Below are 15,667 nucleotides of genomic sequence, written 5' to 3'. Positions count from 1 at the left end.
TTCCCATGGGGAGGAGGACCAACAGTATCTGGAGCTTCGTAACAGTACAGAAGGAGATCGGAAGATGATGGCAACTGGAAGCATAAGGCCTGAGAGGAGAAGGACTGGGGCAACTAAAAGTGCAGATGGTACTATCCAAGCGTGTCAGGAGAGCTTGTGGAGTACTACTCCAAACATACAGCTCCTCCTTCTCCCTCCATCAGCCATCAGGGTAAGTATGCAAAAGCTGACTGGATTTTGTGTTTCAGAGTTTCTTTTTGACACTGTTACAAAAGCACCTGAATAAACTCTCACTGTCACTTTCATATACAATTGATGTACATGATAGACAGGTTTTGTTTTCACAGTACTGTTGTTATCACCCCACTCTGCCCACCCTGACAGAATCTGTCTACCTTTCTTTCTGAGACCTAATTTCTTTCAGCAGGTCCTGATGTTCCTTCAGCAATTGCTCTGCAGAAACCAGATCCACACCCATTTCTTCACTGCTCAGTTTCTCCCGAATGCCTTCTGCCCACAGCAAGAGCCTGCAGCTTTCTTGCAGGAAGGACTGTTGATCCTGGGCCTGCTGCAGAATGTTCCAGTTCTTCTGGATCTCCAGCCTGAGCTTTGCCAGGAGCCTCTCCATGTTCTCCACCTGCTCAGTGATGGCCCTGCTCTCCGCAGGGTTAGTGTCCTTAATCCTACAAGAGGAAATAAAATACACTCAACTGGATGAACCCTTCAGGCATTTAGACTGAACCAATACTCTTTAAAAGGAATGGATATGGGTATTTACATTTCCATCAACAAGAAAGTCTGTGAAGGCAACAAATGTTCCACAAAAGCAAGAAATACCAGTGAGAATATGGTGTAATGCAGAAAGTGCATCCCTGTGAAAGCCTCTAACACTGTTGTGATTCAATGATTCATTCCCATTGTGAATGCACAGAAAACTTAAGGCAAGTCAGTTCTTCATGTTGCTAGAAAAAGAAACTTCACAAGCTGCTCATTCTCTTTATAGCCATAATTTACAACATGATCTTAGAGAAATAGCAAAGAATATGGAGACAAAGAGCAGGTTTCCTTACGATTTTGCAACACTCCTCAAGTATTCAATTTTCCTCTCAATCACCAGGACCTCTCTTCGAACTGTAGACAGTTTACGCTTGTCTGATTCCAGCCCAGCAGGTGAGTTCCCTAGTTCCAGACCCCCGAGTTGGACCATCTTGTCTTGCAGAAGTACTCCTACGCTCTGACAGTCCTGAAGAAATGTCCTCACATCAGCTACTCCAATCAGCTCGGAGCCCTTCTCCTCCTTGAGAGTTTCCATGCGTTCCCACCTGGGAGAGGAATAACCTGATTACTTGCATCTAGCCTCTGCCACTACCCCAAAACTTGCCTTCACTTAGAAGAGCAGATTCAATGTATAGCCTTTGTCATACATGAGCTATATCCTTTTTCCATTCAGAAAAACTCTCGTATAAAGATTACAGCAGGACTCCAGTGGGCTGAGGGGGTGAACACTAGCGCTGCTCCACAGCCTCAAAGTTCATCTCAGTGCCATCTCAAGCAAGGGGATCCCGTTCAGGTGACCAGAACACGCCGGACATGATGCAAATAAACAATAGTGGTCAAAATGAGGACCTGGCTGTGCCTCTTGGCCCCAGCTGGGTGGCACGGTGCCGGGAGCATGCACACAATAAGGTACTAAATACACTTGGTGAAGTCAAACAGGGTTTGAGTCCCGCTCAACAGCTGTGAAAGGCACCCTCACCCTGGTGTTTAAGGAACAAAATCAGATGCTACGGTGCAACACAGATGGAGCTGCTCTGAATCCATCACTGCTGCCCGGGGGCAGATTCACACCCCACTTCAGCACACACCCACGCGAACTGCTGCAGTTTAAATACCTGTGCGGGCCCAGAAGCAGCCCCCGCTCCTGGACGCAGCCGGGCGGCGGGGCAGCCTGCGGCCGGGCACTCACCTCGGGCCCCGGCCACCGGCCCCGCTCGCTCCCGCAGCCTCACCCCCGGCGGCCCGGCCCGGCCCGGCCCGCGCCGCCACCGGCCCTCCCGCTCAGGCCGCGGCTCGGCGGGGACGCGCTGCCCCGGGCTGCCCCCGGCCCCGGGCCCCTTTGTGGGCGCCAGCCGCCCCGGGCGCCCCGTGGGACGGTGGCTCCGCGTGGCCAGACCGGGCCAGACCGGGCCGCTCCGCACCCGCCCGCAGCGCCCTGGTGACCGGCAGAGCCGTTACCTGCGGGCGATCGTTTCCAGCCAGATCCGGATCTGGGGATATTTGCTGGGACTGGCCTGCCCGTACTTCACAGCCAAGTCCTCGATCTCTCCCAGCCGGCCTTTGCCCGCAGCCAGTTCCGTTAGAAAATTCTAAAATAGAAAAGATACAGGAACGCAGAGCCTGGGGGTGCTTTCTGTGCACGCAGCTGTTAATAACGCGCAGCATCGCCCGGCTCCCGCGCTCACAGCCGCCCCCCGGCCCGCCCGCGGCCTCCTGCAGCCGGCGGCTTGCCACACCCTGCACCCCGCGCCAACTGCCGCACCCTGCACCCTGCACCAACCACCGCACCCTGTGCCCTGCACCAACCACCCAACAGTGCACCCTGCACCAACCACCGCACCCTGTGCCCTGCACCCTGCACCACCGCACCATGCACCCTGCACCAACCACCTTGCACCACACTGCGCACTACACCCCGTGCACCACATCATGCACCAGACCACACTGTGAACCACACTGTGCACCACACCATGCACTGCACCACACTGTGCACCACATCATGCACCACACCACATTGTGCACCACACTGTGCACCGCACCACACCGTGCACCATGCACTACATTGTGCACCAGACTGTGCACCACACCACATGTGCACTGTGCACCGCACCACACCGTGCACCATACCATGCACCACAACACACCATGTACTGTGCACCACACCATGTACCACACCATGCACCACACACCACACCATGCACCACACCATACATGCACCATGCGCCACACCACACTGTGTACCGTACACATCACTATGTGCATTACACCGTGCACACCACTGTGCACCACACCACAACATGCATTACACCATGCACCACACCACATGTGCACTGTGCACCACACTGTGTACCACACCACACTGTGCACCGCACCACGCACCACACCGCACCATGCACCTCATCACATCATGCACCACACCACACTGTGCACCATGCACCACACTGTGCACCACACCACAGCATGTACCGCACCATGCACCACACCACACTGTGCACCGTGCACCACATTGTGGACCACACCACAGCATGCACCGCACCGTGCACCACACCACACTGTGCACCGTGCACCACACCGTGGACCACACTGTGCACCACACCATGCACCACACCATGCACCATACCTCACCATGCACCACACCACACTATACTGTGCACCACACCATGCACCACACTGTGCACCACACCACACTATACTGTGCACCACACCGTGCACCACACACCATGCACTGTGCACCACACCATGCACCACACCACAGCATGCACTGTGAACCACACCGTGCACCACACCGTGCACTACACCGTGCACCACACCACGCCATCCCCTCCACTGGCACACAGCATGCCACAGGGTTCTTTCCATCATCTGGCATTTTTCTTCACGTGGTATGAGATAAACCATAACAAAAGTCCTTTTGTACTGTGATACAAAAGGAGAGGTTGAAGGGACATAATTACATCGGCTTCAATAAGCCTGGCCTAGTTTATATGAAAGAAATACCTGATCTATACATGATTCCATATGATGAAACGAATGAAAAGACTCTCACAACTGCATTTCCCAACTTTTATCTAGTGTCCCAAGGGCAATCCAATTCATCCTGTGATCTGTGAGCAGGGAAAAGGGGTACCTGGTATTTCTGCTGCATGACCTCTACGTTGTCTGCTTGAGGCTGGAGAGTCCGGAAGATGTTCTCTTTGTCCTTCATCCATGACTGAAATTCTTCACAGGAGCTACAGAAGCGGTAATATCCAATCATCTCCTCCAGAGCCTTTTTTCTGTCCTGTAAGACAGATGAAGACTTACGTATTGTTGTAATAACTCCTTGCTGTTTGAAGGGGGGGGGGAATCCTTGCATTTAAACTACACTACCCAGTTGGTAGCTTAGCAGCTTAGCGTTTTTGCCAGACGGCTGAAAGAGAACAAACGTGTTAACTTAAGATCACAGTTCTTCTTCCCAGAGCAACAGCGGTTTAAAGGCGTAAGAGAAGCGGCTGGAGAGCGCTCAGCCCCGGCAGGCCGCCAGCTGCTGGCGGAGCAGTCACCTCAGTCCCCTCAGCAGCATGCAAGTCCCACACAACATGGTTTTGTTGGTCCTTGGGGCAAGACTGTGGCAGGTGGGAGTGAAAAGTAATAAATGGAGACTGCAGATTATGCTTCGTTTTTTTGGCTTGATGTTGGTTTTGTTTGTTCTGTTGTTATTATTATTATTCTCTGGTATCGGGTAAAACAGCCCAAAGATTTAGGAGCTGCAGCAAACAAACATTAGGGAAAGAAAAGATTACACAGAAGAATCCAGTCTTCATCACTTAAAAAGACTAGAAGGTAAATGGGAAGTTTGCCAACATAAAATACATTTTGATACCAAACTGCAATGATATTCTCAAACCTTGCAGTCCTACAGGATTGAGGCACGTTATTAAACTGAAAAGCAGGAGCCAGCACCGCACTTTAACCTCACTTAGCTTTGCTTTGGACTTGACTGTTTTTGTGAACTGCAAAGCACACGAGGAGATACTATACCTCAGCCATGCTCTGCAGATTTTCATAAAGTGAATCTATTTCGTCTTGGGTCTTCCTGATATTCTCTGGAAGAAAATGAACATCTGGACTGGCAGTTCCGGGGAATGCAGTTTCAGATGTTGCGCAGGTTCGACTGAACAGCAGCTTTGCTGTCTTTTGATTTAAGTTACTTGGGGCTTCCGTCTTCACTATCTGTTAAGTAAAATTTAACAGAATCAGTGGGTGAATACTCCTGATCCGGATAAAAATTTCACATGTAAGGAAAATTTGGCCTTGCTAGTTCAAACCACAGCATTCTGACCCTTCAAACAAAACATTTCCAGTATTTGTTTGAGTCAGTTTCCTTTGTTTTATTCTGAAAGAATGAACTAAATAACTGAAAAACATTTTAGTTTTGTTTGAAGTTTCATTTAGCTCACATTAAAATATATTGATTCAGTAAAAATTTTCATTTTCTGCCCACATCAAGGTTGTTTGGGGTTTGTTTTTTTAAATTCTTAAAATTGCCAACAAAACAGGGCGTCAACTATGCCCACAGTTCTGTTTGTAGTGATGATTTAGTACCTGAACATTTCCAATTTCAAAGCCTGTGAGTGCCCTAGTGAATAAATGCTTTTATTTGCACATCAATACTTTCTTGTCAGATTCTTTTTCATGTTAATAACAAAGCAATAAAACTTCTGTTCCAATAAAAATCAATGTTGGAATGATCAAGGTAAAGGAAAGACCCAAAATGGTGCCCATAGCTCTCAGACAGGTTTAGCTAAACGTTGAGTGACCATAGAACTCTGAAAGAAACAAGCTATGCAATGTGTCACTCATCTCCCCTGAATTCTGTTGTCAAATGAGCTGATTCAAGTCAAAAGTTCCCCTTCCAGTCAGCGGAACAGAGGGGCATCTGCAGACGTTGACTTCACCTCATGTGTCTTAAACACCCATCCTGGGATGGCACGAATTGCTCCTGGAGCTGTGGGATGGTTCATCGCTACGTTGGGATGCAGAAAGAATTTGTAAAGATGTTTAGATTAAATGTCTGCCTTTCAAAGCTGATTTAAATTAATACTGTTATGCAAATAGAGTGAGAAGGTATTTGTGAGGACTGGTAGAGGGAACTAATGTAGACAAATACATTTCTAGCATTTCACAGAACACTCACTAGGTGAGCTACAAGTGGCCAATGAATTTCTTTGTCATCTAAAAATCTGCCTCAATTCTCACTTAAAATTTCTTCTGGATTAAAAACCCCTGCTCCTGTTTAGGTCATTTGGAATATCCTAGTCTGGAAAAATCAAAACATTTTACACATTTCATTTACATGCTTTAGCAAAATGTGACTAAATCCCTCATCCACTTACCGCAGCTGGAGCTTGCCCTGCTGCAATGTCAGCCTGCTCTTTCAGGCGTCTCATCTCAGAGGCGTAGGCTGCGATCTCCTTCTCCAGGTGCAAGTGACGATGCAACAGCGCTTCGGCACTCGACTCATCTTTTCCGTAGTCCTTGCTGGCCAGAAGGGGCTGCCTTTCTCGCAGCCATGAGTTTGCTTCATTGATGTCAGCAAAGTACTGAAGGAACACAGGGAAGAAAACACTTGGATTCATCCTGAAAGTATCATATTCAGCTCCTTCCTCTTTTGAACATTATTAATAAGAAGAAACACTATTAGGTCTATAGCTATAAGGTTATTTCCAGGTATTGTGAAAGCTATGAATAAGGTAGCTTTAAATTCATGATGTATTTCATGATCACATCAAGCACAGGTAATTCACAGAATCACAGTGAGTAAACAGATTCAATAATTGCCTATCAAACTCTTTAAAAACTAACTAAAACTTTACGGTGCTTAATAGCAGTGGTAAAAAGAACCTACTAAGTATGATGTTGGTAGGCACCACGTAATTCCAACAGATATTTTCTAAAAGTTCTAAGGAATAGTCCGAGAATGAACAATGAACTCAATCTACAAAAAAAATGTTTCTTTTTTTTCCCCAGAATTTGCAGACTGCCTGGCTATGGTTGTAAAAAAGCAAAACACGATTGAGATCTAGAATAAAGGTACAACAGAAAAAAAAAGAAAACCTATTATAGTGAAAGAAAAAGAAGAACTAAAACACCATAATGATGTTAAACTTAAGAGAGAATTTAGACTTTGTCAAGAACAAAGCTGTTAAGTTTGGTCAGGCATCTCATGGGAACAACAGACAGAGCAAAGAACTTTAGGAGAAGGAGGGTAAGTATACCTGAGATAACGTTATGTGATTTGTGAAGGCTGCTATTGTAAGAGCTTTTTATTTGCAGATGTGTGAATGTTTGTAGGTGCAAAAGTGTAAATCAGAATAGCAGTGGCAAACATTTCCCGGGCTTTGAGAAGTTCATGGTTGACCCAAGTCTTACGGACGTTTTTTTCATTGTTGCTTTTTGGTCGAGTTTTTTTTCATGTTAGAAAAACGTCACACAGCTACCCAGATCCCACCCACAGAAAAGACTCTGTATTAGCACTGCTACATGAGCTATTTCCATTAACGTTTTTAACTTAGTGCAACTCCCAGCTGCTCCAATCTTCTGCCTGGCTGGTTTGCAGGAGGATTGAGACTCTGCTGCTGGAGATCTCTCTGAAGGTTGACACCTGAGGGCTTCCTGCCACTGTTGCCCTGCACTGTGGGGGCATGGGGCAGATCTGAGCCACATCCATGCCCCCCATACCGTGCACTGCAGCACAGCCCTGCTTACCTGTTTGATGAGAGCAGCTGCTTGCAGGCGGCTTTTGCGATCAGCCACCTCATCTTGGAGCTTCTGCCACAATTTCTGGAGGTTGTCTGTCTGCCTCAGAATGTCCTCCTGGCGTGCAGGGTTCTTCTGGCTCAGCTCCCAGCCCCTCCTCATCACATCCGTACACACGGCCCTGTGGGAATTGCACTCCGCTTCCAGAGCCTAGCAGAAGGACGGGAGATGTGTCAGCATAACTCACTCCCCCCCAGCTGAGAGCAAAGAGGGGGGCCGATTCTGGGCCTATTCTCTGCTACTGTAATACAGACGCCTCCGAGAGCCTTGTGTCTTATCCATGCCTCCAACTCTTCCCTGAGCCCTGAGATGATTGCCCCTTGGCTCCCCACAGAGAAGTTACTGCCCTCCTTTTTGCCTTTGATCTGAAGCTTGTTAGGAAGTCTTCTCTGAAGGAGATACTTGTTTGTCATCCACCAATTCAGCTGGCTTACGCCTTCCAGAAGCAACAAATACACAAACATATGCACACAAATGTAGACTAAAAATTACAGAATAGTCTCCTGTTTCAGTTTTGTCACGCAAGTTCTCAAGTCCACAGGTCTCTTCACTTGTTCACAGTGATTCTTTGCTGTAAGAAGGCAGTAGCTCATATAGCTAAACTTTTGGTGTTAGCCCACAGCAAGCTCTTAGGGAAAATGGTAAGGGATTTGCAAGCTCACACAATGTTATCCATCCTGCCTACTGGTATCTGTCTTTCCACCATCTCTTTCTTTCTCCTCATCTCTCTTGGCCAGGAAATGTGGGTGGAAAAACAAAAACAAGCAACCTTTTTTTCCCCTCCCATCCAAAGTGAGCTAATACGGAGCCCAGTGTCTTCACTAGAAGCCACACTTCTAGTCCTCTAGGAAGCGTATTCCTTCTCTACCTTTTCCTTCCCCTCTCGGGAAAGAATCTCTACCTGATACATTTGTTAAAAATTCCAAACCCTGGTCATGACACTGGAGATAGCGAGTGGTTTGACAGCTTACTTTGAGGGCTGCACTGACTGAACTGAAGGGCATAGATGTTCTAAAGTCTTTCTGTAATGAAAAGCAAAGAAAGATACCTTGTGCTTCTGAATAGAGGCTGTAATCTGGCTGACATCTTTCCCCAGTGTTGTCATTCTTGCTAGCTTACATTTCTCAGAGATCCACAATTCTTCCTCTTTGCAGTCACGGAAGAATTCAAAAAGCTTCAAAGCCTCTTCTAGCTGAGATTTTCTGAAACAAAGAAACAGTATATATATACAGTCAGAATTAGGATCCCATGGAGACAATGGTAGTATAACCACGGAAGAATCTAGAAAATCCAAAATTTGAATGCCTTTAATTCCTCTTTGTCATAGATTAATATATTAATGCAAGACAACAAAGAAAACAAAATTACAATTCCCTCTTCCTCTAGGAGCGGAGGAGAGAACCGCATGCTATTCAGACTTCACATAAAGCAAGTCATGGTAAGTGCTGAGAACGATGCTATTCTTCAGCTATGAAAGCAAGTGACCTCTTTCAGTTAACCACAATCAAGACACTCAAGTGGTGTTATGTCTTTATAAATGGAGAAATGAAAAATTTCAAATGCTGGGAAGCTGTATCTTCTCGTTAAGGGAGTGATTGGTCGTCCTAATCAGGAAGAACGGAGCCAGAAGCAAAGCCCTACCGTGACTTGCTCAGAGCTGTAAGGTTCTGATACAGCTGGCGAAGCATCTGAACTTTTGCATAAAGCACTTCTGGTTTAACTGTGTTGTCCTTGCTGATTTCTGCTGTCCTCTGGGTGATGTGTGTCAGTCGATCATCATAGGAAGAGATCTGTGAGTCAACCAAGTTGTGCTTCTGCAGCAAATCTACTGCTTCCAGGAGCTGCTTCCCACAGTCCTGGGAATTCACTAACACCTGCAAACAAGGCGTGAAACAAAAGGCATTGGCAGAGAGTGCATCCAGGGGCTCAGTACAAAGAAATCAGCTGAAAGGTTCCTGTTGACTCTCATAGCTTCTAAATGTGAAAGAATGATGTCAGCTAGGTAAAGCTGAAAAACTGCCTAGTTAGAGGAATCATATTTTTCTTTCAGTTTCACTAGCTAATGGCAATAATGCAGTTTCTATCTACTGCAGTGCAAGTAATGGCCTCTCCAAATCAGCATCTGTTTTCACACTGAAGTTATTGCTATTGATTAAGCACTCAAGGTCCCAGAATTCACGGGCACAAGGAATAGCCCTTTGCTATACACCCACCTGTAGGCAGATTGTTTCAGTGTGTTTGGAGAATTCTAGAATATTCCATGTTACGGTATGTTTTGACTGCAATGTTGTTTGAGGAACTTACTTGCCTTTGCTATCTAAGCAGTGAAAATAAGTACTTCATAGTATTTAATGGCTGATGAGGTTACCAACTGCTTAAAAGTCTGTCCTCTTTCTAACTGTATCAATGGATACAACTATCAATCCTATTGTAGGACACTATCTTTCCTTACCAATCTTCTGCCATATCCTCAGGCTATCTTGGTTCCAACATTACCACCATTAGGTGTTCTTTGCTTACTAACACTAGGACAGAAAGATTTGTAACTTATGGATAGCTCTTTAATTTGAAATTCCAACTTCCTACAACATATATATTTCAACTTAAACACAAGGCAACACAGAGTCATAAGGATTTTTCTGTCCTTAAATAAGATACGGCAAGACAAAAGGATATATATATATCTCCTGCCATTACAAAATCAATACGAAACCAGTTATTTCCTATGCTAAAGAGAAGACTTTGCACTCTGATGCTCTGGTAACACCTGGAAATTCTTACTAAAAGCAATCACTGTGCATTTACAGTGGAATTTTTCACTCTCACAAGTTTAGATACCTGAAGGCCAGACATATGCCTGAGCTGGTCCCCACCTGTATAACCACTGGAAGTACTTCCAGAAGGTCTTTCAGAAGAATTATGTGGAATGGGAACAGGAGGCTGTTTTATTCCGTTTTTTGCTTTTACACTTCTAAATTTAGGTGAGATTTCTTCCCATCTTCGTTTTACTACATAACTCTAACCTGTAGTGCACTCCCTGTAATACCATATCTGGCTTTCTGAGTAGGGAAAGCCCCCGCAGCAAAGCCTGGATTTTCTCATGTGGTTACCTGCAATGACGAACTGAAACGCACAGTTAAGCGTTCAGGTTAAAATGGTGTATTTTTTCTATAGCTGATAGACTTATCTTTTGTTAGCACCAGGCAGTCCCTGGAACATGGGGGCTTTTTTAGGGACGCAGACAGCAGTGCAAGCTGTGTGCTGGTGGAGAGGGCTCAGTACCTGCAGCTCTTTCAGCTCCTCCATAATGGCATCGATGTCCCTCAGGAGACCCAGAATTTCCTGCATTGCACCCAGGGAGTGTTGTCGTCTCTGCAGCTGATGCAGAAGATCCTGCCACTGTTTTGAAATGCTGTTTTGCCTACAAAGGAAGGGAGAGAGATGACCAACTTGGACCAAAGAACTTGGGTGGCACTGGTAGGTTCTCAGTGCTTGTAGCTTTAGGGGATCTAAATGAACACACACAACTCTTGCCACTAGTGCAAGAGGACAGGCCATGATCACAAAACAGATCAAAGCAATGTTGTTATCTAATTAGTGTGACCACGGAGAGGAATTTTGATTAGCACATCAACTGTCATTGCCTTTTTTTGATTTAGACTTTTTTTTTTTTTTTTTAATGGATCCTCATACCTGAGAACCTACATTGCTTTCATTTGACACAATGGAAAGGCTTAGAAAAAAAGAAGTAGACTTCAAATGGCTGCTGAAAGTAAAAAATTAATCTAAACCATATCATGAGTCACAATCCGATCTCATAAAGAGTCTGGTTTACTCTTTTATAGACTAATTTTCTTAGTTTTCCAACAAGTTTCTGATTTTGTCTGAAATTGGAAAAGCACTGAAATACCCCAAGAGTAGTTATTTGTGTGGCATTCTTAGCCATTCCCAAATCAGGCTATATCCATAATCACAGAAGTTATAATTTCTCAAGATTTGCTCCAAACTGGAGCCAATCCACGTTGTGCCTTCTGTAGCTCCCCAAACTACACACTGGGGGGGGGGGGGGAAGTGTTGATTTGAAAAAAAAAAAGTATGTATCCCTCTAAGCATTTTTTTATGGAAGATAGAATTTTTGGCAGAACAAGCATTTTCATATATAATGAAAATACCTTAAAATTACTTTTCACCAGAAATCAGCCTGAGGGTTTGATCAGTCAAGAAAAAAAAAATTATAGATTTAAAGAAGATGAAGCATTTGTCTTATCTGCTGAAACTGCTCACAGGTAGAAGATATTTCTGCCAGTTCTACTCGCAAGGAGCAGAGCTACAATTCCTAGCTACAATTCATTTTCTTCCACCACAGCACAGACTTCGAACTCAGCCTCCACTACAACAGTCTCATAAGTGTCACTCACTTCTCCACGATTTGATCTTTGCCATGATAGTTCTCCTGGCTGATGACTGCGGCCATTTCATCCAGAGCTGTGAAGCGCTCCCTCCTGGGGAGCACATCTGCCACAATGGCTTCCAGCTTCTTACTAGCAGCCTCCATCCTGTCCGCACTGTCTGGCCAGAAGTCCTGCTTCCCTATCACTTTCCTCATGTCTTCCAGGTAGGACTCACGCAGGGCTGCCTTCTTCAAAAACCTCTGGGCTAGCTGCTCCAGCCTTTCTAGCCTCAGCATCTCCTCCTGTAGTGCTTTTCCCCGGTTGTGCTCTGCCTTTTCCAGCATAATCCAGTGTTTTTCCACATCCTGCAGCATCCTCCCCTCTGGGGGCAAGTATGGCCGTTGGTTGTTGGCTCTCTGCTTGGTCCTGATGTTGAAGAGATGAGCTTCAATCATGCCCTTCTCTTGATATTTGGGGGGTTTCTCCACAGTGCGGAAGGTCTTGAAGTTGGCCATGAGCAGCCACATTCCCTGAAGAGAGTTGGGGAAGTGACGGCCATCCAGTTCTGTCACCTTCTGTTTAATCCATTTCAGAAGGTCAGAGACCATCTGCTCATATAGAAGCTTCAAGTCATCTATCTCCTTCAGGAAGAATATGACCTGTGATGGGAATATGAAGTTACAAGCCACATAAGAAGCAGAATGAAGAAGGTGGGTGAACAGAAAACAACATCTTAATAAACCAAGCTTAGGATTCAAATAGTTGAACATGTGTCCAGAAAACAGTATATGACAAGCAGGTTGCCACAGTTATCACATTTTTATACCAGTGTGATGACAGCGGTCACATCTGAGGCCAGGTGGAATCCTAGAATGACCTTCCATAAACCACAGATAAATATTATTTAATGTCTCTTTTCAGTTTTTATTTAAGAAAAGGTTAATTTTGGAACAAACAGCATGCATATGAAGACCGTCAGCAGTTCCTATGTGGGCTGACTAGAAAGCAAGAATCCCAAATTGAGGGTTTAGACTTTTTAATTCACAATGGAAAAAACAGATATTTTTTTTCCACTCATTCTTGAACCCAAAACAACTCTATCCCATCCAATGTGCAATGACACCCTCTTAGCTTCACCACCTTAGGCTGTTAGGAGACCATCTGACAAGATCCTGGTTCTCTCACATGCCCAGAGCAGACTGTGAGAAGGGGCTGTTTGACCAGTCTCTTCTGCTGGAATTGTTTCTCTTTATATATGTTATTAGAGCACGTCTTGTAGCCAGACAGGGGGGTTGTAAGGATGTTAACTCTCAATACTAATTTTCCAAGTCCAAGACATTTATCTGTTTCATTTGCGGTCTGGCCTGCCTTTATTTCAAGTTCAGGTAAACGCTGGAACAAACATGTAGAATGAAATCCATAATGAAATAAAAAGTGTTAGAATGAAATCATCCTTCCTCCCCGTTTCACGCTTTTCCCCATCTTTGTCTTCTTACTTTGTGTTGCATTTTTTCCTCGCCCTTAAGGTAGCAGCCCTCCCGCAGCCCGCAGGTGTAAGGCTGAGCCAGGCTGCCTGCTCCCGGCGCATTAGCAAGGGAGGGGGCACCCAGCAGCGGCCCGCGCCGCGGGCGGTGGTCTGCTCTTACCTACAGAAAGCGCACTGGGCAATCCGTAAGGGTCACAGTGTGGGAAGAGGAGTAAACCAGCACCAACCTTTAGTGCAGGAAAAGCAGCCCATGACACCAGGGCTCCCTTCTGTATTTTCTGCCATCGTACCCAGTTCTTGCTGAAAGATCCTAGCAAATGCATGGTCACCTCAGACGGGGGGGGGACAGGAGATTTACCTCTACGAGCTGATTCTCTCTGCCATCCTGCTCACAGACTTAGTCTGAACTCAGAGGCTTCCCTGACAGATTCAGGCTTCCCTGCCCAATCCTATTACTAAATTCAGAGCTGTCTATTTGAGGGGACTAAGGATATGAAGAGATTAACACCTGTTTCGTTCTCCCTCTGAATGTTTGCATGTGTCAGAAGGGCAGGAAGACAGGAACGTAGTATTAGAGACAGGCTAAAAATAGGGAAGGATGCACAGAGAAAAAGAAGCCGGTAAGTGGAAAGAGAGAGAGACAAGAAGGAATAAATACAAAATGGAAAAGTCAGTGGAGCACAGCAAGAACTGAAAAAGGACAGACTAAGACATGCTTTTTCTGTTTTTTCCCATAATACTAAAGTTATGGCCTGTTTGATCTTCATAGTTCCTTTAACTCATACTTGGTTACTCAAGGACTTTTTCAGGTTTATCAGAAGAAAAATAATGTCTCCTGGCCAAAATCCAGAGACTGACGTGTAGACCGCTGAAATGCTGCTGCCCACTCTCCTCACTGATGCCCAGTCTTTGGCTGAATCCCAAGTCCTGCTCTGATCTAATGCTTCTCTTCAGAGAACATCACTGTTAACCGATACAGGTTTCGGGATCATCTTGTTGTTGTCCCAGACCACTTTGCTAGCTGAGCAAACCCTGCTTTGCAAAAGCTTTTCACCTTATCACCACCAGAGAAGTCTTAGTTTGAATTTTTGTGCCTCCCATTAAGCAATACGTTCCCCCTCTCAACGGCACAGGCAGTTCCCTGACTCCAGATGCTCAGGTAGGACCCATCCTGAGTGTGTAGGTTTTCTGCAGGCTATTTTTTTTTTGTATTTTTGACGATTAATTTGAGAATAATTTTGACAGATTATTCTGAAGGTTCTGAAGGCAGAAAAGAAATTATCTCTAAGGAAAGTGGCCTTCTTTGGAACAGCTACAAAATTCCTATAGTTTTCCATCAACAGGATGCAAGTAGTTTTTTGTATAACTCATGATTATATATGAGACAAAATGTATGTAGATATTTTTTTTACCTTTGGGTTTTTTTTCCCCCTAGGAGTGTTTCCCCTTCTTTTACACTCCCTCATTTTTCGTGTCTTTCCCCACCCCCCACCCCCCCATTTTGTACCTGACTAAGGAGTTAGAAGGAAAGGAGGACAACTTTCACAGGAAATAAAAATCCAAAATAGTCCCATAGAATAAGGGATCATCTTTCCTATTAAATCAGAAAATTGTTGACTAGGTCTACTTTTGCCTGGCAGTAATCCTCCCAAGATTACTGAGCTCTGTATACCTAAGCTGCCTTGAAGCCATATCAGTTCTCAAACAGAAACTGAGGTCAAAAAAGGATTCATTTTCAGTGAGACAAATGCAATCCCCTTTAGAGATCAGAGAGTCTACAGACACTTCTCAAGATTCAAGAGATGATAAAAGGTCTTTCAAATGGCTGTGCCATTTCATTCGCTTGATGTCCATTTTCAAATGACAGTGAAGTTGAGTTGGCACAAAAAAAACCCATTTCCAACATAAATTTAGCTGTACATATTTAGCTTTTAAGTTCTGAACACAGCAACGCACTTACTTTGGTAAGTCGCTTTTGTATTGTCTGGCCTTGTTTCAGTCTGGAGAAGTAGTGGTAATAGAGTGACACATAAGTCATGATGGATCTCTCATCCGGGTAGGGTACTGCCACATCCTCAGCATCCAGCAGTTTGCTGATTCCTAGTTCTTTCTCAGCAACACTGAAGGCATTGTTCAGGTTTTTGATGGGCTGGTCCTGCCGCAGTGAGCTATAGTGAATGAGATCAGGCCTGGGCAAGGATTGGAACAGGGCATG

General features: G+C 45.2%; 1 protein-coding gene across 7 annotated transcripts in view; it reads right to left on the bottom strand.

Annotated features, from left to right (window-relative positions):
* SPTBN5 (spectrin beta, non-erythrocytic 5) overlaps positions 1-15,667 on the bottom strand; it is a 106,815-nt gene that overhangs the window by 77,725 nt on the left and 13,423 nt on the right. For 6 of the 7 annotated variants that reach the window (XM_080394774.1, XM_080394772.1, XM_080394771.1 and 3 more), the window contains 12 exons: positions 15,413-15,641; positions 11,994-12,625; positions 10,858-10,996; positions 9,217-9,449; positions 8,624-8,777; positions 7,525-7,725; positions 6,153-6,359; positions 4,798-4,989; positions 3,905-4,057; positions 2,236-2,366; positions 1,071-1,322; positions 396-683 (listed from right to left, as the gene is read on the bottom strand). In XM_080394774.1, the coding sequence (XP_080250900.1) occupies positions 396-683; positions 1,071-1,322; positions 2,236-2,366; positions 3,905-4,057; positions 4,798-4,989; positions 6,153-6,359; positions 7,525-7,725; positions 8,624-8,777; positions 9,217-9,449; positions 10,858-10,996; positions 11,994-12,625; positions 15,413-15,641 (2,811 nt within the window). Of the gene's footprint in view, positions 1-395; positions 684-1,070; positions 1,323-2,235; positions 2,367-3,904; positions 4,058-4,797; positions 4,990-6,152; positions 6,360-7,524; positions 7,726-8,623; positions 8,778-9,216; positions 9,450-10,857; positions 10,997-11,993; positions 12,626-13,679; positions 15,374-15,412; positions 15,642-15,667 lie in introns of those variants that run through there. The other variant, XM_080394775.1, reaches the window with a different exon arrangement.

The sequence above is a fragment of the Falco punctatus genome, assembly GCF_963210335.1.
Source record: "Falco punctatus genome assembly, chromosome: 7".
NCBI lineage: Eukaryota > Metazoa > Chordata > Aves > Falconiformes > Falconidae > Falco > Falco punctatus.
This window is presented reverse-complemented; position numbering and strand designations above follow the sequence as displayed.